Source organism: Mus caroli, unplaced genomic scaffold (assembly GCF_978045245.1).
Source record: "Mus caroli unplaced genomic scaffold, Mus_caroli_1 scaffold_12, whole genome shotgun sequence".
In the NCBI taxonomy this organism is placed as follows: Eukaryota; Metazoa; Chordata; class Mammalia; order Rodentia; family Muridae; genus Mus; species Mus caroli.
The window spans coordinates 16,529,603-16,557,500 of record NW_028227267.1 but is presented as its reverse complement, the minus strand read 5'-3'; the positions used below and the strand labels follow the sequence as shown (position 1 = coordinate 16,557,500).

The following is a 27,898-nucleotide window of genomic DNA, read 5'->3' as shown; positions in this document are numbered from 1 at the left end:
ACAAAACGGGGAGAAAAAAATTGATGTAATGGAAACAAAATGCTATATAATCTTGGCAGCAGGCAGGGGCGGATTTCTATGTGTTTTATTAGCACCCACGTCACATCACCCTCTTGCAAATGTATATGTCTGCATGTTCCCTGACATAGCAACCCTCCAGTTTACTGGAAATGCAATCTGTCATGAAAGATGAGACCTTATGTTGGTAGCCAGACAGCCTTTGTCCCATTATAGTGGCAGTAGGAGGAAGAGCTACCCAGAGCAGGAATGGAGAATTGCTAATAATGGTGAAAAGTCAGGTTTGGTCTCTGCCATATTGAAATGAGGTGTCTACTAGGTAGATGACAATCAAGAGGAGCCAGGGCAAGATGTTTAACCTTGTACAAGCATTAGCATGTAGCAAGTACTATATAATAGCAATCCATGTACTTCAAATACGTCCAGGAAAGGGCATGATAGAATTCAGAAGACAGCTATGTGAAGCAACTCAGTGTGTGGGCAGAACACCTCTAAGGCTCCCCAGAGGAAGAGGCTGAAAAGCTGGTTGGAAATGGAAGGGAGGAGACAACAAGTTTGAAGTGGGTGGGAGTAGGACCAAGAATCAGGACAGGCCACTCATCCCTGGGAAACAGCCTTGGCCCACCCTTACTGCAGTAGTATACATGAAATAGGGAGGCTTTTCGTGGGCTTCTTAACCACCAAAGGGCATCCCATGTCAGACCTCTGCTCTGACAGTCAGTGGCTCCTATAAAATAGTGGGGGATTGAACAGCAGCGGCCTGGGAACCTGGAACCTGGAACCCCCCCTCGGCTCTTGTTTCACTCCAAGCCTCCTGACTCTTTGAGATGTGGTCTGGCCAGTTTCTTCTGGAAGCTTCAGCCTCTCAGAATGAACTTGTGAATCCCACAGAGCAACAGTTGCCACGTCAGCAAAGCTCCACTCAGCCCAGAAAGACCACACACACAAGGCTTTAAGACTGCCACCTTCTTTCCAACTTTGGTTTATTTATAATTTTAAAATTATCTCTAATTACCTGAATGAAGTGTGCTCCCTTTAAAACATTCAAGAGCTCATATAAGTAAAATTTGGGAAGACATGGTGAGCTTACACATTTTCTATGCATATTTGTATGTGTGAGTTTATAGGTTTGTGTGTGTGCATGTACACCTACATGTGCATACATATAGAAGCCACAGAGCAACTTCTAGCTGCTTCAGGCACTGTCCATTGTTATTTATTTTGTATTTATTTATTTATTTATTTATTTAGAGACAGAGTCTCTCGCTGGCCTGGACTCTCCAAGAAGGCTAAGCTAAGCCCCTGGAGATCTGCCCATCCCCAGCACTGATTTTATAAATGTGTGTCATCCTGCCCAAGTGTTTTGCACAAGTTCTGGGGATTTGAATCAGGTCCTCTTGTTTCCAAGTCAAGAATCTGCCTGACTGGGCCATGGCCCTAGCCAAGGATCCTAACTTCACTGCTCAAACATACAAAATCGGACATATTGTTGTTTCCGTAAATAAAAATACTTCTTAACCTTCAAAAATAGATCGTTATTTTTTAATGCCCTCGTTTTTCCATAGCATATCAATTGGGTGACTCCTTAACACAATTGATTTGCTAAAGCACGACATGCATGCTGCTTCCTGTTTAGTGTTATTCATGGATTGGGAAGAAAAAAAAAAGCCATGATACCATGTAATTAATAGAAGGGATTAATATATAATTAATATGTTGCTGTACACCTATTTTTTCAAAACAAAATAGTTTGGAATAAAGAGCAGGTGAAGTGTTAAGTCCCCTGATTCATACTGTGTTGTAAAGTTTCAAAACAAATGAGAAGGAAGTAAAAAAAATTCAATAGATAAACAGTAGGCAATCATATGGCACCATGCTCGAATAATGAAATCACCTGACTGGGTAGATATTAGGCTTTTCCCCAAATCTGTGGTTTTAGTTGCATTTGAATAGTGTCTTAATTCATCCTACTTCCCTCCCTCTCCCCCACTTTCTTCCCTTTCGCCCCCTTTCCTTTCTTCTTTCCTTCCTTCCTTCCTTCCTTCCTTCCTTCCTTCCTTCCTTCCTTCCTTCCATGGCCCTTTCTAAAGCAAGTATTAGCACACACATTCTTTAACAAGAAAGACTTCTAAGGGGTGACTCTTGACAGTACATTTGTTTTCCATGTGTGAGATTTCCCTGACTGCTGAATGAATCTCACAATGAATATCAAGCCAACAGCTTTAGTCAAGGCTCACTTGATTGGTTGGTTTCATTGCCTGTGCTTTGAATCAGGTCCCAGATGCAAAGCAGAAAAAGATAAGGCACTTTATGTAGTGGGTGGCGTCGGCTCCCCAATGTGTCAATGAAATACAGTCTCTACGAACATCACACCACAAAATAATATCAGTGTGACTTACAGCAAAGAATTAGGACAGGGGTACTAACTCATGTCATGTCACTGGTCACTCATAAGCATGTGGGAAACTGATGGAAGAAGAACTCATATGCTTTGCTAGAACAATCTATAACATGAGCTAGAAAGATGACTCGGTTGGGAGTGTTTTCTCTTCTTCCAGAGGACCTGAGTCTGTTCCTAGCTTACAAGTGCCTCTCATTCCAGCTCTAGGAGATCTGATAGCCTCTTTGGCTTCTGCAGGCACCTGTATACAGATGGCTCACATAGACAGATACACATACACATAATTAATAATACACTTTTGAAAAGGGATAACCAGTGATATATAAACCTCTCCGTGGGTGTTTTCCCCAGTAATTGCACTCATTGGGGCTTTTGGGTATAGTAGAAATCTAACTGAAAATGCTAAAGTAGTCACATGTCAGAGCTTGGCTTAATTTTTTATTTTTTCACCACCTGATTAATTTTCCTTGCCTCATTCACCCCAGGGTAGACTACTGAATGTTAGTGAATATTGTAACCCCAGTTTATAGTCCTCTGGCTGTGTACTGTGTGTGTGTGTGGTCATAGAGATGGTTTTGTGAGAACTAAGTCATCACATTACCTAGCAGTGACTCTCCACCAGTCACTCTATGCTAGAGATACAAGATTTCTTGGGATTCTCTAGTCAACCACTTCAGATGCAGAAAATGAGACTCGGAGCAGAGACAGTATTCGGTTCAAGATTACAAATCCAACGACTGCTGGGCGTAGTGGTGCTCACCTTTAATCCCAGCACTCGGGAGGCAAAGGCAAGTGGATTTCTGAGTTCCAGGCCAGCCTGGTCTACAAAGTGAGTTCCAGGACAGCAGGACAGCCAGGGCTATACAGTGAAACCCTGTCTTGAAAAACCTAAACAGACAAACAAAAACAAACAAACAAACAATAAAACCCCCCAAAACAAATCCAGCAACTGGGTACCTGTTGCCATCTGCTCTCTTCAGCTCCTTTCTCATATGAGGATCCCTCTATATAGAAGTTGTTCATGGTATGAAGATATGGAGGTGGGCAAATTTGTCCTCCCCCTGAATAGTGTAAAAATGGGAATGAGCCAGATCTCTGAGTTTATAAGACCAACAAGAGGGTCCCTTAGGATTCTGATTTCATCATCAAAAGTCTGTGTTCTTCAGCTTAAGGTCATCCTATCTTCCCTACGAACCTCTAATAAAGGCACTGAAGGCAGGCCTGGGGTGCTGGCTCCGTGGGTAAGTTGTTTGCTATGCAAACATGAGGGTTAGAGTTCAGCTTGCACATAGTAAGTGGCCCACCTGTAATCACAGTGCTTAGGGCAAGGGAGGCGACCACCCAGGCAAACTGACTAGCTAAAGTAGTCACATTATCAGAATCAGTTTGCTCCAGATTCATTGAGAGACCTTGCCTTCATCAGTTCATCAAGAGCAACTGAGGAAGGCACCTAGCATCAACCTCTGACTGCCACACTCAGGGACACACACAAAGCAATATGCATCTCCCCACACATGAATGACACACAGGCACACAATACATATATGTACATGAATACAGGCACATTTACACACAACATACACATGTGCATATACACATGGATAATTATGTATTATGTGTATACCTACAAATAATAAAGTGGTCAGTTGGAGTCCCCTTTTGGGCAATGTCAGAAGAACTTGTTACCCCAGTAAATGATCTCTTTTTAACTTTTTTAAATTGCATAAATCCTGACACTAGATTCCAACATTAGAATCCAGAGTCCAACCTGTAAAACGTCTATTAGTCTATTGCAAGGTTAATGTAAGGTTCTCTTTGACTGGATTTTTCTGGTAGCTTTCGCCCATAATCTCTTTCCCAAACCAACCCTGTAAGCATGGGTTATTTCTGCCCATCCAACTTAGAAAGCATTCATGCCTCTCCAACACGGAGTTTTCTTTACTTGGGCTGCTGATAAATTTGTTGGCGTACACACTGTAGAAATGACTGCTGTGGCTATTACTGTAGTTGCTCAGGGGAGCTATTCAGATGCCTCATTTATTGGAGCTTAATAGATTAAAAGTCTAAATTGAGTCTCATGATATAAGCCTAATCAAGTTCTAATCTGCATAATTTTCCCATAAGCAGCAATGGGAAATTTGGATAATTGATGTTTCAGCAGCCGCCAATCATGTGTTAAATAGCACTGTTGCATTTACTTATCAAAATATTTTTATTGATCCTTACTTCGTCTGACATTTGGTTTGGGGATTTTTTTTTCCTTGCTGGCATTAACAGGAAATCTAATTCATCTCCTAGATGATGTAACATGAGATGTTTCTCTTGATTTTTAACATGTCTTTATAGATCATTTTTAACGGTGATCTTTCCTTTTACAACTTCATATTGAATACCTGTCTCAGCAAACCTCGATGACTGAGCCTAATTTATTTCCCTAGTTTAACGCAGCATATGGATTTCTAACCATCATTTATATGCACACAATAAAAGATAATTTGGCTCACCCTTTGAGCCAATTCCTTTATGTTAAATCCATGGGGGTGTGGGAAGCACTTGCCTTCACTTCTCCATCTATTCTAGGGGAGGTGATTGATAAGAGCTTCCATCTCCCTCGCTCCCTGGGAAGGCTTGGGGATTTAACTAGGGAAGATTTAGAAAGTACTTTGTGTTTCCCCCATGGAAAAGTACTGTAATAAAGTATTATATACACTGAGCTGTGCAGGCAGCTCTACCAAAGCAGGTTAAGTCTGACTGCCATGGCTCCCAGTCATTGTATGCTATTGTTTAAAAGTGAAAACAATTAAAAAAAAAAGTTAGGCTGACTTGTCTCTGAAAATTGCCTTCTAGGGGTTGAGAGAGGGGACTGGGCTGGAGGCAGAGTGAGGGTGATGTCTTCACACAGCTAGGGCATGGAGCACATGGTTGGATTGGTTGTTAATGCTTGGACTCTTAAGTCCAACTCTCTGGCTGTGGCCCCCAGATCTGTCACGTTTTACTGGGGAAACTCCAGCAGCTTCTCCATGTGTCTCGGGACCATTTTCTCTTTCTAAAAGTGATAGTGTTTACTGGTCTCTGAACTCCTACAGCTGTGATGAGGACTAAATGAGGTGGCCATGAAAGTGCCTTTGGCCTAGTCTGGTGCACAGAGAGAAGACAGAGTTGGCTTAGAGGAGCCAGCCCTGGGAACTCAGTGAGGTTCTGATCTGAGATCTGCTTAGCAACATGGGATGCCCTTGAGCACACTGCCTACCCTCTCTACAGGCCATGGTTAGGCTCAAGCTTCCTCTTTGATAAAACAGTGTTTGTTTAGGGAGGTCTTGAGACCTAGGTTATGAGAACATAATTTCTCCTTCCCCTGCAGTGTGATCTTGGTCTCTTTCCATCAATCTTGTTACCTTAATCAGTTTGGCTCTATAGCATCCTTCCATTTGCTTTGAGCCCTGTAAGTGTGTGACATGGAGCCTTCACCCCCTTTCAGCACATTCAGCCTACATTGCCCCACAGAGCTCTTTTCTAGTCTTCTAGTTTGGTTGTGTCATAGGTAGTTGGTCACTTAGATGCAGCAGAAACCAACATGTTTATATACAACAGGAATCAGAAACTTTTCTCTCTTTTTGTATTCTTATAGCCAGTCCCTTCTCTACTTCTATTTTTTTTTTAAACTGAAAGGAAACTTTATAAGTTTTAGAGATTATAATTTAATTATAACACTTCTCCCTTGCCTTTAACACCCTCCAAGCCCTCCAGAGTATATACACTTCCTCCACTTGCCTTCAAATTCATGGCCTTTCAAAAAATTAGTGTTATTGTATGCATGTGTATGTATATATATATATATATATATGCATACAGTCCTAAATATAGCCTGTTCAATTGGTATAATGCTACCTGAATGTATGTTTGTAGGGCTGAACATTGGCACTGGAAACCACTTGGTGTGCTTTTCTCTGGGCAGAGCTACTTCTCATGTTCCCAGCTTTCTTAGTTGCCCATAGTCTTTCCATAGGAATGAGGCCTCATGGGCTTGTCCCTACATGCTTTGCTTGTCCCTTGCTGCCATCCCTGTTCAGTTCACATGTGGGCAGACATATTGGTGAGATTTCATGGGTGTAACTTCTGCCATTACCAGGAGACACAATCAAAGCAAACTCCCTGATCCCCTGGATTTTACAGGATTTCCACCCTTCTCTCCATAATGTTCCCTGAGCCTTAGGTGAGGGAGGAAACACTTTTTTAATCAGTGAAAACATTGTCAATGTTACTTTTTCCCTGTCTTTTCTCCTAGCTCTTAGCAGGAATCCTCCATGTACGCGTGTCAAATTCTTTTGTTCCAAGCCACCCTCACTAAAGTATAATGCTCTGGACTTCTCATTAGCTGATGCTTCCCCTTCCTCTCTTGTCCCTGGATGAGGCCTCCCTTGTCCAGCCTATAAAACAACCAACATCCAGAGAAGAAGGTCAGCTGCAGCGGCTGACCCAGCTCAGTTTAGTACAGTAGATACAGTAGAGATGATTTCACTCGAACACAGATGCCATAAAGAAGCACAGAATGATAACAGTTTCAGGAGTTCCAAGAAGCAAATGACTTCCAGCTATTTAAGGGGACCAGAAATCAGATCTAGAGAAGAGAAGGTTCTAGTAAGGGCCTACACTTGCTATTTGGAATTAAGAACCTTTCCTGTGTGAATGCTGGCCACCAGTTTCCTATAATCCTGAAGAAAAGCGCAGCCTTCCTAGTGTCCAAATTCCTTCCTGAGAAGCTTCTAGCTGTATTATTATTATTATTATTATTATTATTATTATTGTTGTTGTTATTATTATTGTTATTATTATTAATCATCACCATCATTGTCATCATCGTCATCATCATCACTATTGCAGGAATGATCTATTTATAACCAAAACATCTGCTGTGATTCTTGGCTTCTCATTAATTTTCTAAGACATTTTCTTTGTGAAAATTCTTTTTTTAGAAAATCTAGCAAAAAAAAAAAAAAAACCCCAAAATCTACCAGTTCTTTATCCAGCAGAAGGGGTCTTGATGGGTGCTGGACCTCTCTACCAGTATTTGTCGAGTACCTCATATAATACAGTCTTTGGTAGACAGCATTTCTGAGTGTATGCTTCACCCTAGCTATGGCACATTTCACTTTAGCCTTACAGATTCCCTGTGTAAGGATGCTTCTGGTTTTTAGATGAAGAATCAGAGACTTTGGAGAGAATACTGGTTACTCTGTACAAGGCTAACACAAGTCATATATACCATCCTCTCTAAGACTTAGGGGGCATTGTGGAAGAGGGGACAGAAAGAATGGGAGAGCCTGAAAATAAGAAAGGCTGTGAACTAACATCTTTGCAAAACAAGGTCATTGCAGTCCCAGGTTCACAACAGGAGCAGATGCCTGTGCTAAGTCTATATAAGAATGGACCAATAAACAGTCAGGCATGGATGGAGGCGGGGCTTGGGTCTCTACCTCCCAATTGATGGACCAATCAACAGTCAGGCATGGATGGAGGAAGGGCTGGGGCTCTACCTCAATAGTAAATTACTTCTGGTTGATCCAATGAGAAGAGGAAACATAGCCTTAGTCATGTAACCCCTGATAACCCAACTAAGCTCCAATGGACAGTCTTAACCCAAGAGTCATGCAGGTGACCCTGATTAAACTAAATTGGTCAGAAAATAAAATTGAAAGTCATGAATCCTAGAATGGGATGAAGAAGCATCAGAGGGAGATAAGAAATTGTACTGGGGAAAGTAATGAAATTTGCATGCATGGAACGATATATCCAGATAACAAAATAACTCAGTAAAAATGTTTTTTAAAAGTTTAACAGACTCTGGAGAAAGAAAATAACAGAATTTGGATCTGTAACTTCCAGTTTCAAGTCTATTTTCTTAGCTAGTCTCATTTGTTTGTTTGTTTATACAAGTCAAGCCTGTTTTACATAGGCTGAAAGTTCAACTAAGCAGGGAATTCCCTGGCCTAATATACTTCCTACTGCCCATGAAATGTGATTGTCCAGCCCGAGATAGTGCCGGTTAAGGGGGTGGTTGCTTGATGCTAAGTGAATAGCAGAAATGATACCAGTCACAGCTGCCACTGGGATTCAGGACAGGGGACTTCCCTGGAAGGAGAGGAGGTAGTCTGGGAAAAGGATTTCTAACTCCATGGAGAATAATGTTAACATATTAAAGCAAAAACGTAGGCAAGTCACAACTTTAAGCTAGAACCTTTTCTAAGTAAGGTTTCTCCCTCTAGATCTCGAACACTGACAGTCTTAGTACTTAGTACTTAGCAAAATACAGGGCTGTCTCCCATGTTGGAGCATTTCCTAGTTTTTCTGGTCTCTAGCTGAAGGTGCCTGGTGTATGCTCCACATGTCCAGGCTTGCATGTACAGAACACCAGTGTTGTTCTATGTAAAGATGTGAAGGGATCCTGAGGATAAAAGGGTGGAGGCTGGAACACTGTGAAGATCTGCTTCTTGGTCAACCATGACCTGATGATAACATCCAAAGGCATCCTCCTGTCTCATTCCCTCAGGTGCAATAAACCAGGATTTCTCGTCTCTTCAAGTTTATTTAGGGAGGTTGCATTACCCTGGCACTTCAGACCATAGTTTTCTATATTAGGGCCCCTAAGGGGGAAAAAACCAATGCTAATCAAGTCTCATTGCTGGTAATACAACTATATGAGACAAAGAGAACAAATCTATACTTTCAAAATTTTGTCCTACCTCTTTAAAGTGTGAAGGCAGAAAAGGAGCAAAATAGGAGGACGTGTGGTCTGCCTGGAGCTCTCTTGTTAACATTACTATCCTGTTCTTGGGCTCCCATGTGAAGGAGAGAGAGAGAGGCCTTTAGTGGAAGACTGTCTGTCTCCCCATCACACCTTGTAAATTGCAGACGCTGATGGAACCAGCCTTGGTGACTATAGAGGAAATGGAGTGTGTAAGTCAAGTGTAAGAGGCCTAGGAGACAAGTACCCCATTTCTAAATGAACGTTTCATTCAAAGGAACTGAGTCTTTCCACAGCTGAAAAAAATGGAATCTTTAAATAAGATAAAATAAAAGGATGCTTTTGGCTTGTTGCAGGCTCCGAAACAAAATACAGCTTTCCTAATACTGTATGACCCGTATCTCTGCCTGGTTTATGGGCACTACTCTTTGAGGTGCACACCCATATTTTCTCAAGTCAGCATTTGATGATGGCTGTCAAAATACAGGCCATGTATTATGCATATAGCATTACCGATGGAAGGTGTTTACTTGTCAAGTTGAAGAAATTCAAAAAATGTCACATCCACGGAATCTGCACAGCTGTCACTTGCAATTTTTCATGCTTTTGAATGCAACTTCTGATGAAAACAGTTTATTTCTTCCCCTTCACTGTTCAAAGGGAAGGAAACAGCTAACATTTAAAATGTGTGCTCCTGGTTATGCGGTTGGCTGAAAAACAGACAGATTCCGAAGTTTAGGAAGAAGAATGAACACTAACTCACTGAACGTGAGTTGGTCTGTATGAGGAGTAATAATATTACAAAAATAAAAATTAGGTGCAATCTGGGACTGGAAACTAAGTAGTGTTTTTGTTCTTTTTAAAGTTTAGCACTCAGTAGAACATTTATATAAAGGAGAACAGGAAATAAGGAAGCCCTGTACATGTTTCTGGCACTTTGTGCTTATGAACCTTCCAAGGGACGTGGAATTCCTGAGCGCTAGACATCCCCAAATGAATGGCAGCATCAGCCCAGCCTTTGTCTCATTACCAACCGGTGACTGTCTGCAAAATGTGGTCCTTTGATCAATTTGCAACTTCGATTTGGAAATGAAGCCAAGTCTCCTTGTACCTTGAAATCTCTCATCCATTGGTAAGCCCATATAGAGATGAGAAACTGAGGAGTCAGGCATGGTGTTACGCACCTCTGATCCCAGTGCACAGTAGGCAGAAGTAGGTGGATCTTTGTGAGTTCAAGGTGAGTCTGGCAGATATAAATGAGTTCCAGACTACCCATGGCCCCATCTTATCTCTTCAAAAATGTGTTTTAATTAAAAAGATGAAAACCAGAAAACAATCCAAAGTGAACGACAGCACAAGGCTGACAGCTGCAGTTGCTGTGTGCTTCCAATGGAAAGTGATTTGCTAACCAATGCGGGCATGATACAGAGAATGTTGCTGTCTTTGTGCGTCTTTGCCTGCATCCTTAACAGAGCACACAGTGGGCTGGGCTGGAGGAAGTCTCACCTTTACTAGACCTGGCAGCCCAAATCTTAAATCTTTTTTTCCACAAATCTCATGATTTCTCAGTAGTGCCGGGTTAGTTTACCTCAGGAACTCAAGGATAGTTCTAGTGCTTGGTTCAGACAGTATCAGCACGTTACTTTTGTTACTTCAACCTAGTTCAAAGATTGATGTCCGGGGTGTAGGATCTGTAAGCCAATGAAACAATGTCCTGGGGGGGGGGAAATCAAAAGAGTTGACTTTCTATGCATTTCTTTTTAAAACCAAAGAACAATTGCTGAAAGCCTCTGGGCTGAACTCCCTCACTAAGCAGAAGGACATGCAATCAGCCAGCTTAAGAGAACAGGCAGAATGAGTTTAGATAGGCTGCAGTAACAATCAACAAAACATTTCTGAGATTTAAAACAGCCTCTCATTCTCTTTCACTTAGAATGATTTATGGGTCAGGGCAGCTGTCTGGACTCCATCTCCATAGTGACCCATGTCTCCATGTTAGGTGTGGTTTGGGAAGAGAAGGACAAGACCAAGTCATACACCAGACATGATGTGCGCTTCTTTGCTTGCTTTTCATTAGCAAGAGCATTTTGTAGGTCATAGAGTCCTTCCTACATAAGGACAGTTAGGCACAGGAGAGGGGAAACTGTAAGCAGAATAAACCTTGATACGGTCTGGACTTTTAGGAAGGTGTCAGAATAAGAATTGCTTCAAGTGATTTTTCTGTAATGTCCAAACAACAAAAAAACTTGATGACTTTATCCCGTGTTACTTGGTGACTTGTCAATAATGTGTACGTTGCGTTTTGAGGGTTTTGTATGTATACTATACTTTTTATCAATGCCAGTTTTTCTACTCCTCTGAATTTCTCCCCACTAGGATTCACACCTCCTGGAATGGACAGATCATCGCCTGACAACAGCCCAGTGCACGGGATGTTACGCCAGCCGTCCATCACAACTGGGGTCAACATTCCCATCATCACGGAACTCGGTAGGGGGTCACTGTAGCTCACTGCGTGGGCGTTCTGTCTTTCAGACCATGAAGAAAGTAAGGAGTTTGTCCAGTTCTTTAGCTTTTTAGGCATCGTAGGTTTCTGTGGGACTTGAGGGGCAGGGGGAGGATAGTGAAGGTAAGGTTTGAGTAGTGATATGGCAGGTTATTTGAAGGAAAAAAAACTGTTCTATCTTTCTCAAAAGACAAATAGACAGTTTTCTTCCTGCTGGTTCCTGTTTTCAAAGGAGCATGAGAATGGCTTTGAAATCGGGGCATCCATTTGGGAAGGGGAAAGAGAAGAGGCGTGAATTCTTCTTCAGGTGGCTTCTTCTTGAAGGCGCGCCTCTTCTGAGTGTTCTGTTTCAAAGGCTCCCACAGTTGCAAGCCTGCTCAGAACCTCGGGTCTAAGCCCCTCCCACCTGAAAATGGATCCCGTTTGAGAATGGGGTAACATGTCTGTCTGCTCTGCTATGTGGCAACCCCACCTTGACCCTGTCCTAGTTGAGATTCTCACCAAAGGTCATTTTTAGTCAATGACCAAAATATGAATGGGGAGGGGATTTGCGGGGTTTGAATGCTGTAATCTGTAGCCAATAGAATCCAACTTCTGACATGCCCATGCCATTCTCTGGTAGCCTCTGTGAAGTTAAAAAAACAAAAACAAAAACAAAAAAACCCCTACTGAATGGCTCTTCCCTTGAGACAATACAGACTCTCTATTGTCCGGGTGGCTTAGCTTGAGAATGCTGCCTCTGTTTTTCCCTCACTCTTTTCTTCTTTTCTGTACTTTCCTCCACTCCCTTTCCCCGGACCCTTAAATGCTGTATCCAATTAGCTAAGCCGGGCAAGTTGCCTTTGGTATCAGTCAATCAGGAAAAAAACAGTGGGACGCACATTCTAATGATAACGGAGTTGGGTAAGAAGTGCTTGTCTTCCTTGACATCAGTATTTTCTTTTGTTCTGATCTTGGTGCTTCCAACTCTCATTGGCTCCCCCCACCTACCCCCTCCATTTCGCTGGCTGTAACAGCAAGGCTACCCCATGGCACTGCTTTGAATGTGTTTTATTTGTGGCTCTGGTTGGAATCGACTGTCTTGTTCTGGCCTCTCTTAATGATTTTTTTCCCCACACAGCATCAGTAAACCTTTGATCACACCCACCTGACCTGGCAGTAGCCGCCAAAGCATCTCTGCTCTAATTCATTTTCCGTGGCCCAAGCCTTTCTCTCTCCCTTTCTTTTAAATCCCACGCGTGCCCGCTCTCCCCTGCCTCCTCCCGGCATTCCTCTTCCAACTTGCTGTCAGTTTGACTGACATGTCTTCACAGCTCTCAGAGGAAGTCAAAGGAGAAATATAAAAATTTTAAGATAAGAAATCCTAGACAGTGCCTTCCCTCCAGCTGTTTATTTTTCTTTATTCTGACTTTATTTGCCTTTTTCCCCCTACTAGGCCCTCTCTCAGAAGTTCTGCTTCTGAAGCCATAAAAAGCAGCCAGTTCCCAGGGGATCTTTTCTTACTCAAGCCAGATTCCAAGAAGGGTGCAGAACAGGCTGGCAGCCCTATACTCTTATCCCTGCCCTGCTGGCCCAAAGCCCTCCCTGGGAGGTTCACAGTGGATTTATCTCAAAGATAAAGGCCCCTGGTCATGGCTGCATTTGTCAGACCCCTCCATGGCTCCCCATGACTTGGTTAATAACCCACGAAGGGCACCCATCAGCAGCAGGTCTCACAACTGGAGATTGATCTTCTAAATAGACACAGCAAAGGGCTTCTTGGCAGAGACAAAGGGGGAGGGGAGGGAAGCACCTGCCTTCACAGGACTCACAAGTGAAACCAACACTCCATTTTCTTGGCCCCCAAATATATTTCAAAATAAGAGAGGAGGCTTTTAACACAGAAATCTTGCTCGTGAGGTGTCTAGAAACCAAGGAATAAATTGTCCACCATGCAACCCTGCGTTGTTGTTAGACAGAGCTATTTATCTGGACAAATTCACTCAGGTCAAGGAGTATCACACTGTTTTCAACAATAGGATAGGTGTCTTTTTCATGTTTAGCGTTGTTGGCTAAAAGCCTGGGATTCTCCATCGTTCTTCCTAGAACCATAGGGCCATAAAAGACCAAGGAAGCTTGTGTACCCCAAACGACTGTTTTGAAAATTCACTGAACATCTCCAACACAGATACCCACAGTAGCTTTCTAAAGTACCCATACCAAGAATTTCTCTTTTTATTTAGAATCTGTGTGCTAGTAGCTGATTAGAATATCCTGATTTTTGATTAGAGGAAAAGGAAAAGCGAAAAGCTTGAGGCTCCAGATACAAGGCAGTAATTTGGTTATCGAGTCTCCTAACCCTCTTTCAGACCAGATTTTTTTTCCCCTCCAAGCTTTAGGGTTTAGGCCACTTCTTCCTCCTACTCTCAGGGCTAGCTTCTCTAGGAACCATACCACTCTTCTCATACCAAGCCTCCTCCCACTTCACCCCTGCAGATATTCCCCCTTTGTCACCTACCCTGGCATGTGTGCTCTGTTGTATTGCCTCAGCCATATGCCCCTTAAAAGACACAGAGGCAGGCAGCAGAGATAGGCTTGGGGTAAAGTGCTGGCTGTGCTCCAGAAGGCCCTGGGTGCTGGTCGTCCACATCCAAGCTGAGCTTGCCAAGGGATGTCTTGTCATTCTGAAAGTCCTTATAGACAAACATGGAAGGATCCTGGAGGTTTGTTGCCCAGGTAGTCTAGCTGAATGGGTGAACCCAAAAGCTAATTGAGAGCCCCTCCCTCAGAAAATAATGTTGAAAGTGATTGAGGAAGACAACTCATGTTAACCTCTACTTTCCACATGCATACACACAAGAACACATACATACATGAGCACATACAAAAACGCAGAGGCAACCAAGGCCAAACACATTTTAAGACTGTCCTCATCCATCCCAATATTTCCATAATAAAGGCTCCTGACATTTCCATGAGAAGAAAAAAACAACTTTGTTTGAACCCCTTTAACACGCTACTCCCCAGCTCTATTTGATCACCTGCATTGTGGGGCAATGCACATTATGTAACTGCTTATTGGGAATGGCGTACATTATGACCTATGTAGTGGCTGTTCTGAGAAACGGGCCCAGGCTGCTTGTGCTGTTACCTTTCTAAGACTGATGATCCCAGAACAATAAGCAAGCTTTTCACTGAAACGTGACTCACACCATGACATTTTCTTCCAATCCTTCATCCTTAGATTGGTCAACATCCACAGCTGTTCCTTCTACTTGGGGCCACACAAAAGTAGCGCTGTCTCTTACCCATCTCCTCATACACAAGGAAGAGACACTGCTCCACTTGAAACGATAGTATAGCCACCATCAGCTGCTGTTGTCGACAAAGAAAGTCATATGCCAATACATGTGCTCTTTTTTTCTGATTCCCAGAGCAGAAATACTGTGATCATTACAACATACTTTTAGAATGTTAGAAGATACAACTATAGACTTGTGACTTAGTTTAGTTGATATGAAATGCTTGCCTAACATTAACAAAGTCCTGGGTTCAATCCCTAGTACTTTATAAATTGCTCACACAGTACCATACCCACAATCCCTACACTGCAAAGGTGAAAGGAGAAGCATCAGAAGTTCACCCTAATCTTCTACTATATAATAAGTTTGAAGCAAACCTAGGCGATATGAGACACTGTCAAGAAGAGGGAGAGAGAGAGAGGAAACAGAGAGACAGGGAGACACAGAGAGAGAGAGATAGAGAGGTTTTGAAAATGTTTTTAAAATATTTATTATTCCTATTTTATGTATATGAGTGTTTGCCTGCATATATGTATGTGTCTTGTGTGTATGCTTGGTGCCTGCAGAGGACAGAAGTGTATGTTGGGTTCTTTGGAACTACAGTTACAGGTGAGCCACTGTGCCGGTGCGAGGAAGCCTACACAGGTTCTTTGCAAGAACAGCAAGCATTCTTAATCATGGAGCCATCTCTCCAGTGCCTGGTTTAGAAACCTTAATCTTCTTTATTTATAGTTCTAGAGTATGGCAGGAACCCATAACAAAATGGTTCCTAATATTTGGCTCACTAGGAGAGCAGTGTGGTGTGTGTGTGTGTGTGTGTGTGTGTGTGTGTGTATCCATCTCCACAGAAAAAGGAAGTGAAATATGAGAGAAGAAAATGAGACATGGAGAGACAGTCTGGCTGGACCACCAGTGGAGCTTCTCTTGTTCTAATCTAGTTTGAACACAAAGCCACTTGTGATTGGCTGATCCCAAGCTACTTATTATAAGAATGTGTTATATCATTTCCACATGAAGTGAGGCACATGAAGTTCAGGACATATACTTTTAGTCGAACATGAAATAGGTATGGAGACAGCCTAGGGCCTATCATAATTCAGTTTAACAGAACCATTTGGAGGGCCCATAAGTAAACCTTTAGTGATTCTGAGAGGAACAGAGAAAGGCTGGATATTTCCATAATGTCATGGATTGATAGACAATCAAGATGCCAGTCTCCGTTTATCCAAAGCATGGCATGGATCAAATATGGTCCTCCTAGTGGTCTCAGAGCTACCTCTTGAGAGACTGCAGAGCTTTCCCATTTTCCAGTAAGAGCAACTTGGCTGCAGGGTCAGGAAATGCTTTGTCAAAGAACTTAGTGACAAAACCAGACTGGAGACTTTTGCCCACTCCCCTGCAATTCGATTGCTGCTAATCCAACTGAGACCCAAATGTGATCAAATTTGGAAAAATCACCACAAAGATTTGCCTCCATTAGAGTCATTTTCGAGGGTGGCAAAAAAGATGGTGCCATTTAAAAATAATTCCATGCCTAGCCTTTCATCCTATTATCATTTATTGTGACTCATGCAATAAACAAAAGGGTTTTTTTTTGTTTTTGTTGTTATTGTTGGTTTAAGGAAAGTTGTCAAGAAAGTCCTTTTAAAAAATTAAAACAATAACTCTAGGGAAGAGAATTAGCTGCAGATAGATTCAGAAAAAGACACGGAAAGAAAACCTCATCTGTTCTCTTCCTAAAACTGCCTTAATTATTCCAGAAATCACAAGTGTACCTCTCTCCAATGCCCCACACTTCCCCCTATTATAATTCAAAATTGATCATTTATGAAGCCAAGATAGGAATAGAAGTTAATTTATCATTTAATTTTTTATAAGTTAAAGACATCTTACTTATCACCCATTTTCTAAATTAAAGCACAACTCATCAGTCTGTGGGTGTATGCAGGAGGAGTCCTTGGGGGGCTCCTCAGATGACAATGAAGAAAGACATCTTGCCCTGGCCATGTCTTCTTCTAGAACACAGAGAAGACAGAGCTGTTTAGAAGGGGAAGCAGAGTGTGGGGAGATTTGCAGAGAAAGTCAGAAAACAGCAGGAGGCATCCCATGTGTTGAGTAGAACCCATTGAGCATGGGCCTGAATTCAGAGAAGAGGCACACCAGGTACTACACAAGCCCATGCTTGGGGCCACCTCTCGGTTCTGCCTGAGGGTAAACTGCTTGCCATTTGGCCTTGCTGCATTTCTGATCCATTGCTTTTCTTTCTGAATAAGTTGCTTTCTTTTCTTTGCGGCTAACCTTACCATCCCAGCATGGCTACTCATGGCTATGTCCCTCTCTCAGAGGACTTGGCTACCAAAAAATGCCTGAGGGTGTTTCTTGGTCATGATTCTAAAACTGTAACAAAGGACTGGTCAACACTATCCACTTGCCAGTCCTTGGCAGTTGCCATAGAACAAACCTGCTTGACCTCATTGCTCTCCAGGTCTTAGGAATTAAAGCAATCCTGTAGGAGCAGGCCACTTGATCCCAGTGCTTGCCAACCCCGGGATCCATCAACAGCTTCCTCATGCTTTTGTTCTTTTACAGTAACTTAAGTGTCTCTAACCCAGTCACTTAACTATCTCTCTGGCTTCACTGGCTTATGTGTAGTCTCCAAAGCTAATTCTTATTTTATGCCCTTTCTAGTGAACGATACCAATGTTCAGTTTCTGGACCAAGACGATGACGATGACCCTGACACAGAGCTGTACCTCACACAGCCCTTTGCTTGTGGGACAGCCTTTGCCGTCAGCGTCCTGGACTCACTCATGAGCGCGGTGAGTTGTCTATCTTCTTTCTCTGCACTCACGCAGTGGGATACACACCCATGGACTGTCTCCACAGTAGGAGATACTGGCAGGAACTTGAACTGTGCATGGAAAAGAGCAGAAGTTCATGAATGATTCTCTTTAGAAAGGACACCAATGTTTATCAATCACACAAGTAAATATTATAAATTCCTCAACTTGCAAGGAAGACATGGAAAGATATGGCCTGGTTTGGAGGATAAGAGAAACACCACTTAAGGAAATAAATATTTTATACCAAGATGTGAGACTCTCTCAAGGAAGACAAAGGAAACTGAATCAGAATGAGGAAAGAACAGGGAAGACATCGAAAACCATGTTCATGAGTCTTTGGACTTAATACTGAAGAGTGATCAGGTTCATGTCTGAAGCACTTGCCTTATCTGCGAGGTGTCTTGGTCAGGCAAGATTGGGTGTAGTGTCCATGGAAGCATCTTTTCTAGCTGGAGGGAAGGGAATTCTGATAGTGATGCAAGCAGGTGGGCAGGTCTGGGCACTCGTTTGTACGACGGGGAACATTTGGGAATAGCCTGAATGTGAACAGAAAGCAGAAAGGACAGGGTGCCAAGGGTGACACCAATGTCCCTGCCTATCACTAAAAGACTAGACCTTGAATGAGGACCAGGCACAGGGCTCTTCCCAGCTGAAGATCAAAGAGATAATGATGGTAAAGAGGAGTTGTTGACTAAGACATCAAAAGCAGTTGTTTCCCTTAGTAATTTTATGTGTATCAAGTGGTCAAACCTTTTACTACTCCCCTTTGTGACCCTTCAAATAAGCAACAACTAAGAAAGCACATTCCTGCATAGTGGCAGTATCATTCACTGCCGCAGACAACAGCAACTGTTTAGAACAGCCACAGCAGGTACTGGGAATACTTCCCAATAGCATCTTTCTTTACCAGATAGACAATGCTCTTCATTTTGCAGTAGTCAAATTCACAGTTTGTGAAAATGGGGGTGAGGGATGGATAAAAACTGACCTTTGCTGAATCCATGGAACAGGGTTTTATTGAGCATGTTAAACTACAAATATAACTCGGAGGGGGTTTTTCCATACATATTCTCACATTGCTAAGAAAGGTCATTGATTGTGTTAAGCAACTTACATTCTAATTATGCATTATTATACTCATTCATTAAAAATGAATCCCCAAAGGATTACTGTGTGAGGAAAGAGGAAGACATGAGGCTTTCAGAGATGTATTTAGTTTATTCTTTATTACTGAACATAGTACAAATATAAACATATCTTAGTGAAATATTAGAGTTATGGTTTTAAAAATAATTATGAAATAAGATCACCTGGGTTAAGGTTGATTGGTGACTTTTGTAGCCAGTAAGAAGAATCACTGGGCCCTATAGAGGGGTCCTCCTGGTTTCCTGGGATACTGTGACTGACGTTGGAGCTGCTGCTAATGTTGGCCCAGTTTATACAGAATCTTGAGCAGGTTGGAAAGAACAATAAACACTGCTTGATTGGGTTCAGTAAGGCACCAAATTCTCAGTAGGAGGCCAGATCTCGTCTCCTTAGAAATGTCACTTTAATTTTGATCCTAATTTCAGTGATTTTAGAACTCTGATCTTACTGACATACAAGTAAGCTGTTTATGGGAATTTTTTGTTTTCAGAAGAGAAAACACCATTAAGAGCTTTTTAAAACTCAAATTTATAACATTTGTATTTCTAGGCAGACAGTCAGTGTGCCCCAGGTAGGATCAGATACATCATTTATAAAGGGTGTGTTTTTATAAATTACTGGGAATTCTGAACTAGTGAATCTGTACAACTGAGCAGGCCAAACACTTGTGAAGCTGGTGATGATCTGAAGCTGATGGGATCGAAGCTTCTGCACAAAGGGTCACATGATGGACAGCTTGGAGTTGGGGCATGTAACAGTGTGGAATCAGGGCATACCCGCATATGAGCTATAAGACTCACCATTGAACAGCATCACTAGGGAGTCAATTCTCAGAAACTAGGATGAGAAGTTGAAATGAACTGATTTCTAATCACTGTTTTTAAAGGTCATCCATTCTCAACCTCTCTTGATATCAAAATTGAAGTGTTAGGGACAAAGTGACTTGTGCCACATAGATGTCATAGCCTGTAAGCAGTATTTTTCCTGCATCATAGCATAGCCTAGAGAAAATCAATCTAGGAACTTAGTACTTGCTTTTCACGTTTCTTATTAGCTGCATTGGTTATTGAGGGCCTGGAACTATGTAACACTTCAATAACACAGTTTGATCTTTTAGACCACAGTGTGGGAGAAACAGGTTTAGATATTGGAGCAAGGCATATCAACGGGCCCACTGACAGTGTCTTTTCCTGTCATCAATCAAAATCCTAGCCAAATTATTCCAGACCTTGCTCTGTTATCTAGGATGAAAAAAACTCCAGTTGAGGTCTGGCTCAACACAGACAATTAGATCCAGACCCTTTGATAAAAATGCTACCTGTGATTTCTTTGTATTTCACTCCAGCCTTCATTTATGAAAAAGAATGTAGTTTGGTCAATTACCAAAGCCCTAACTAGGAAGAGCTAAAATGAGGTTCCACCAAAGAGCAGGAGCAGAGGTAAGACAACCACAGCCTCCATCTGCAGGCACCATCACAAGACCTACCGACTTTAAAGCACATGGAATAACTGGGAAAGTGTGGCACAGGGTCAAGAAAACCTGAAGCGTCTGGATCTGATTCACCACCAGCCCTTGTTTATCTTTTCCATTGTCTGGAAATCAGTTGAGACCAAATGTTAATTAAGCGTGATGTGAACAACTCCTTATGTCTTTGTAGTACTTGGAGAAGGACAAAGGAATATGAAGGTCTTTCAACAAGCAGGCACATGTGACAACAGAGCTATTTTATTTATGTTATTTACATGCCTGTAGATGCATATATATATATATATATATATATATACATATATATATACACATACACACACACACACATATATATACATACACATATCTATCTATCTATCTATCTATCTATCTATCTATCTATCTATCTATCTATCTTTATCTGATTACTCATTCTGTCTCCTGAACACATGCGTGCACACATACTTAAGAACAAAAGTTTTCAACCTATGTGTTGAGACTCCTTTGGGAGTCAAACAACTCTATCAAAGGGGTTGCCTAAGACCATTGGAAAACCTAGATTTTTACATTATGATTCATAACTGTAGCACAATTACAGTTAGGAAGTAGTAATAAAAATAATTTTATGGTTGGAGTCACTAAAACATGAGGAAATATAGTAAAGGGTTGCAGTATTAGACAGGCCGAGAACCACTGTTTAGAGAGATAAGACCCAGGAGCTTTTAGATAGATGAGTCAGAAGTCTGCAGGAGAGATATGTCTGTGTTTTCATGTCTCATATGAACTGGTCTCTTGGTGTCAGAAATAACAAGATTTGTGTTAGTAAGACTGGAGAACATGCTCCTCTGAACCATGGGTCCTCCTCCCCTGCTTTCTACCTATACTGTAACTTCCTGGAGCGGGGCAAACCCTGGGTGAGCCTTATGGTGAAGGCTGAACTGCCAGCCCAGGATAAGCTGCTGCTATTCTAGAGATGCCAGCTATTTACCTCTCATGATGCATCTCTTATACTCCATCCAAGAGCCCCCATTTCTTCTGCTCACAAGCAGACAGACAGTCCACAGGTGCAGCCAGGGCAGATGGGCTAGCAGCAGTGTTATGTCTGAGCAGCAAACAGCAGGATATTGTGCTGGACTCAAGAACATACCCCTTGCTGCTACACCAGGCAAGGCAGATCCAGGAGAAAATAATTGAAATAGTTCTCATTGCTCGTGAAAGAAAAATACTAAAAATAAAAAATCCACACTATGAAAACCAGCAAATATAAAAAATGGCAGATATGACATGGAAAATGACAATTTTAGTGCAATTATAGACGAAAGGCAGAGTGCCATTAAAGTTAAGGCAATGTTATTAAAAAATGTGTTAATTTTCAGTTAAATTTTCTATAAAAGACCAATTAGTTTAAAAGGCTTGACAGCGTTAACTGTGAAACATAAGCTCCAGTAATTATACTTTAAAAAAAAAGTAGAGAGAAGAAGATGCTCTAGTGAGGTAGAGCTGCACAGGCGGGGGCCAGCACACATTAGGCTAGATGGCACTGCAGATTCAGCTCTTCCTTCTGCAATTCCTCTGCCCTTGTTCCAGCCTTTCAACGATTTTGCCGTGTGTCCTTACAAGACCCAAGAGTCACCCATTGCTAGAGGTCAAGGGAACCTCACACATGATTGAAGGCAGCCCTCCCTTATTAGAGATGAGAACACCGGAGCAGAAAGAATGGGCATATTCTAAATTGGCTGCATCGGGAGTTGACTGTTCTTTTTTATAAACTATAATTCATTGAGTACTGGTTGCATATGGGAAATTACACAAATTGTCTTGTTTAACACTAGTCTATAATTTTGTGTTTTTCCTTTTTCTTCCCTATTATATGGATGAGGGGTCCAAACCGTAGAAAACTTGGGTAACTTTCCCATTATCATAGCTATTGAGTAGCCAAGAAAGGATTAAAGATTATACTGTAGGGCATGGTGAGATGGTTTAGAGGCAAATGCACTTGCTGCTAAATATAATGACCTGAGTTTGATCCCTAGGTCTCACATGGAGGAGAAAATAAACTCCCCCAAGTTGTTCTCTGTCCTCTACCAGTACCCCATAGCACACACTTACTCACAAATAAATAACATAAAAAATTTAAAAACTCATAATCAGGATGACAGCTTACTCTACTACAAAGAAAGCCTTCCTGAGAAAGTGTCTTCTTCTCTTCCTGAGAAGAGGCCCCTGGATTCTTTAGATTGCACAGGTGTCCTGCTTGCAGGTACCAAATAAAAATCAAGTTCATCTCTCATTTGCTCCCCAACCACCAAAGTGACACAGGATTGGGCAGGACATCTGTGAATTAATCTTTTCAGTCTACAGGTTTCATGCAGAAGTGTCTCCTAAGGCATTCATCATATCTGTCGTGGACTTGGTTCATGGTGGAGCATAGGGAAGTCTGGAGAGTGTATGAGCACAAGAGACAAAGGTTCATGCCTGCCCTTCGCAGTCTACAACTCCTCTACACCAGAATATGCATTACTCTACAAAACAATTGTACATTCTGGCTCCTTTATCTTCTGCAAGAATAGGCTTTGATAGTTAGTATTTGGAGTCCTAGTGTGTTTTGCCTCATGATACTGAAACAGACCCTTCCTCTTCACCTAGTCCTGTATGAAACCCTCTCGCCTACTTTCAAGCTGAACCACTCATGGACCATTTTGAGACACTGTCTTTGAATTACATGTCAATGCAGGCCTGGAGATTATTGACTACTCAATTAGTGCCAGTGTCTCTGTATAAATCATTTAAATGCATGCTGAGGTAAAATCCCAACAATTCAACCAAACTTCGTTCTTCCATGTGGACCTTATCTGTATATTCCAACAGGTAACTCTACCATACTCATTGCTTAAAATAAACAGATTGCAGCTTCCACATAGATATAGATAGCCACTTTCCTTTTGGAAAATTTAGGAAGCACAAGAATATAGAAAAATATTCAAGTGGTCTGTATTTCCAAGACTAAAGAAAAGTGTTTACTATTTTGCATGCATATATATATATATATATATATATGCATTTTTATAGATAGATAGGATAGACAGATGGGGATAGATATAGACAGATAGGTAGATAGATAATAGATAGATAGATAGATAAAAAATAATAGCTAAAACTTCCAGTTTTAAATATTGGTTAATTATTTCTTTTTAGTTAATATTTTGTTGAGAGAATTTAATATGTTATTTTTTTAAAAAACTGTCACAACTTGCAAAGCTCCCATAGGATTTCATGATACTCTCTTTTAGAATAGACCACAATCTTTTACTTTATTGAGGGGTAGTTTTAAGATATTTTGCTACAATAATAGTTCCTTTTATTAGCTTTCAATTACTATAATAGATATCTGAAATAATCCATAGCAAGGTTGATTTCGTGGTTTTGGAGGTTTCAGCCCATGACTGGTTGGCCTGGCTGCCTTGGGCCTTCATTGGTCCTTCACTTTGGTATGTAGCAGAAAGAGATTAAAATCCCACAGTGGTTTGAAGGATGTGCTCTCAATGATGAGACGACTTCCCTCCAGGCCTCACCTGTTAAGGGTTCTACCATCTCTCAATGTACCAAGCTGGAGACCATACATGGGCCTTTAGTATACATTCCATATGGAACCTTTAACACTCAAGGGTTATGCGTTTTGTACATGAGTCTTGAAATGAATAGCAGTGCATTTGTTTGAGTCAAACCTACTGTGTGTCGAGCAGATATGAACATTTGTGAAGCTCATGATAGCCTTACCTAATTATCTCCCCAGAACAAGTGTGTCCACACGCTCCTATCATGGGTATGCAAGTGCCATCTCATGTCTGTGGTATTGTGTAGTGCCATTTTCCCTAGGAGGACCTTTAACTGTGTTTATGATAGCTTTCAATATATACATTTTCATTTTTAGTTAGTCCTGTAAATTATATATATATATAATTTCCTTTTGATAATTTCAGTTTTTATCCCTAAAGACTTCTTGCTGTATAAAGAACTATCAAAAGAGATGAATAATTTAGTTGTATTTTTAATGTTTTTGATACTTTCTTTCCTTTTTGAGAATATAAAATGAAAATTTTCACAGTAGAAAAACCTATGAAATAAATAAAATGGAAAATTTTTTAGATCAAGAATTTATTTTCACAAAATACAGATGTACCTGTCAGTTCAGATCTATGTTTTTAGCATAGTTTTTAATCATAATGCATATTAGATTCTACTTTAAAAACTTTTACCAAAATGTATTTTGCCATACTATAATTTTCTCAAAACATGTTAATATATGCACAATATACATCATATAACTGTTTTATTATTAATTCAATCATTGTTATAGACAGTTTTCCCCAATCCACTCGTGGAAAAATCACCCTTGTCCAGTGATGTGTGATTTTTTCTGGACTGTATCAGCTAACCTTCTCTGTAAAAGCCTGGATGATGAGACTTTTCACTTCTTAAGAGCTGTAGTGGCAGCCATGGCTACTTCCCTTAGCTGTTGTAGTCCTGAAGTAACTGAAAGTATTACATAAACAAATGAGCATTTCTGAGTCCCAATAAAAGTTAATTAAAAAAGAAGTGACAGTGGCTATAACCAACCCCGCATCTTAATAATTTTAACCACTGAATTATGCATTCTTGTTGATAAAATTTTTAATCCTAGCCATAGTGGCCAGAAAAAGTTTACTGTAAAACTTGAGAGGAAATATAAAGCTCTCTCCAAAAGTCACTTAATGTAATTGTATCTGGTTGTCTTTTGAAGTCCATGTGAAACCTACAGTTAGGTACAGATCAAACTTAGCTTACTAGGGGTAAAATGACAAGTAGCTATGCCACATGTTCTAAGAAACAGAGGTGCTCTTTTTCCCTAACAGTCTTTCTTTGCAGATGATTCTTACTGTGGTTCGTGCTTTAGAGCAAAAACAATTCTTTGTTAAATATTTACTCAGTTTTAAAATTATGAGCGTGTACGTGTCATTGTGGGTAGGCATGTGCATGTGAGTGAACTTGCCTGTAGAGGTGTGGGTGATCAGAATCCAACATAGGCTCTGAGTAGTACGTGTCTTTAACAATTGAGCAACACCTCTAGTCCCCGCACTTGTACCATTATTCATGTCCAGAGACTGGTAGTAAAGAGATTGGCATTAATTATCTTATATACTTTGGATGATATTCTCCTTCTAACTTATGATCTTATTGTTGTTGGTATATTTTTCAAAGCATTATTTCTAGGCTCATCAATTCATTAAATATCCTCTTGGTAGTTCATTGCTTTATGGCCTCATTTTTCATCATGTTACTCACCTTAGGAAAGCATAATTTAAAACACACACACACCAATTTATAGCATAGATTTATTCATTATAATGCTTTTGTCTTCGAACTGCTTTTATATTTTCAGGTTTATTCACAACATTTTTTTTTTTTTGCGTGTCATAATCAAATATCCCTTAAATTTCAGTAGTCTCTATTCTAAGTTTCACTTGGATCTTCATCTGCTGCTAGACATTCAGCATATTTAGACCCATAGTTCTTAACCTGTGGATCAGGACCCCTGCAGAGGTTGAATATCAGCTATCCTGCACATTAGATATTTATTTTATGGTTCATAACAGTAGCAAAATTACAGCTTTGAAGTAGCAACAAAGATAATGATATGTGTTAGACTCACCACAGCATGAGGAACTGTAGTCAAGGGTTGGGGCTTTAGGAAGGCTGAGGACGGGTGGTTTAGAGGATCCCCTGAGGCATTGTATAGTTGCTATTGTTCCTGTTACATTTTATCCATAAATAGTGGGAGCTCTTTTGTAAGTGTTAGCTATTATCACTATATACTGAACTCAGCAGATTTTAGAAATTTTCTTATAATATATTTTGTTGTTCTGTTTATTTTGTATAAAATACTAATATGGCATTAATTTTGTTTTACAATAGATCTGAAAATTCTTTGTTATTTTATAGATTCTTTAGCTGATTATGTTGTTATACTGTATATAACTACATCTGTACTTCATTATTATTATTTATTATTATTATTATTATTATTATTATTATTATAGCTTTTCTTTGATTCTATGATTACTTTTTACCATCCATCTTTTGGTATATAGGTTAATATTTAAATGCTTAACTTTTTATATCTAGTGATGCTTAAATTTGTAAATAGTTCTGTGTTTAGTTCTAGTTAGTGTTTAATGGTCCCCTCTATAAATACACTCAAAACTGATATTTTAAGTATTAATATCTAGAAACCTTTGGTATCCCTTGTTTTTCTCCTTGTATAACCAGTTTTAGTGGCATTACTTCCTCTCTCTACCCTTCTATTTCATTTTTAATTATATCATTCACATTGTACTAATAGATGATTTTATGTTGTCATTTTTCTTTTCAGAACTAGTTTTGACATTTGCACTCAGTTGTATAGTATTTTGTTTGTTTAAGGGCTGCCCTGACCAAGGAGCTGCAAATCTTCAGTCTCTCAGACACCACAGCTGGAGAACTAAGCTTGTAGCTGGGTACTTCCTTACAGAGTTCACATTATGCAGATTTGTCAAACAAGATGAGATTGCTCCGCTTATCCCTAGCCTTGCCCTTGGACCACTTCCTTTTGGCCTCGCACCAGATTTATTTACTGGGTCTTTGTCTTTTTTGGCTGACTTTCTGTTATCTTTCTTCTTGTCATTCTTGGGCAGCACAGCGAAGCTCAAAAGAGTGTACCACCACTGCAGCATCACTAAGATATGGCGGGAAAAAGCTGCAGTTTTTAAGTGACAAGTATGACAGCCTTTTGTGCATTCACGTTTGCACATGTGTGTGCCTTCTTGTGTGTGAAAGAGGCTAACAGTCAATATCATTTGTCTTCTATTACCTTTCACCTCATTTTTTGAGACAGATTCTCCAACTGACACAGGATCTCAAGGATTCCAGGAACTGACAGCACGGGAGCTCTGGGGTCATCTGGTTTTGTGTTCTCAGTACTAGGATTACGGGCATGCGCCAACACTTGTCTTTTTATGAGGGAGTCGGGAATCTGAACTCAGATCCTCATGCCTGTATGCTGGATATCATTGACTGAGCTGTTTCTCCAGCCTCATGACAGCATTGCACAGTTACATGTTTTGATATATCTCTCCAGTATTTTAAAACCTTTTAAGGTTAAAAAAATCAAATTGTATTTAAGAAAGCTAGGTTTTGCTTCTGAGTATCTTTTAAAAATCAAATGAATGGAAATGGCAGGCTGGAGAGTTGGCTCAGCAGCTCTGAGCTTCATACTGCTCTTGCAGATGACCAAAGTTCAATTCCTAGCACCCTAGTGAGGCAGCTCCAAACTGCCTGTAACTCCAGCTCCTAGGGTCCAGCACCCTCTTTTGGCCTCCACAGGCATCTGTACTTGTATACACAACCCCTCCCCACAATAGTCTAAAATGAAATAATGTTTAAAAATGAACTGAATAAATTCTTCAGTTCTCAAAGAT

The 27,898-nt window shown here is 40.7% G+C and overlaps 1 protein-coding gene across 17 annotated transcripts in view; it reads left to right on the top strand.

The window, feature by feature from the left end:
• Window positions 1-27,898, top strand: part of Kcnma1 (potassium calcium-activated channel subfamily M alpha 1) — a 700,771-nt gene that overhangs the window by 644,237 nt on the left and 28,636 nt on the right. For 9 of the 17 annotated variants that reach the window (XM_021182666.3, XM_021182664.3, XM_021182654.3 and 6 more), the window contains 2 exons: window positions 11,538-11,651; window positions 17,637-17,767. In XM_021182666.3, the coding sequence (XP_021038325.1) occupies window positions 11,538-11,651; window positions 17,637-17,767 (245 nt within the window). Of the gene's footprint in view, window positions 1-11,537; window positions 11,652-12,489; window positions 12,571-17,636; window positions 17,768-27,898 lie in introns of all 17 variants that reach the window. The other 8 variants (XM_021182646.3, XM_029468760.2, XM_085828418.1 and 5 more) reach the window with 1 other exon arrangement.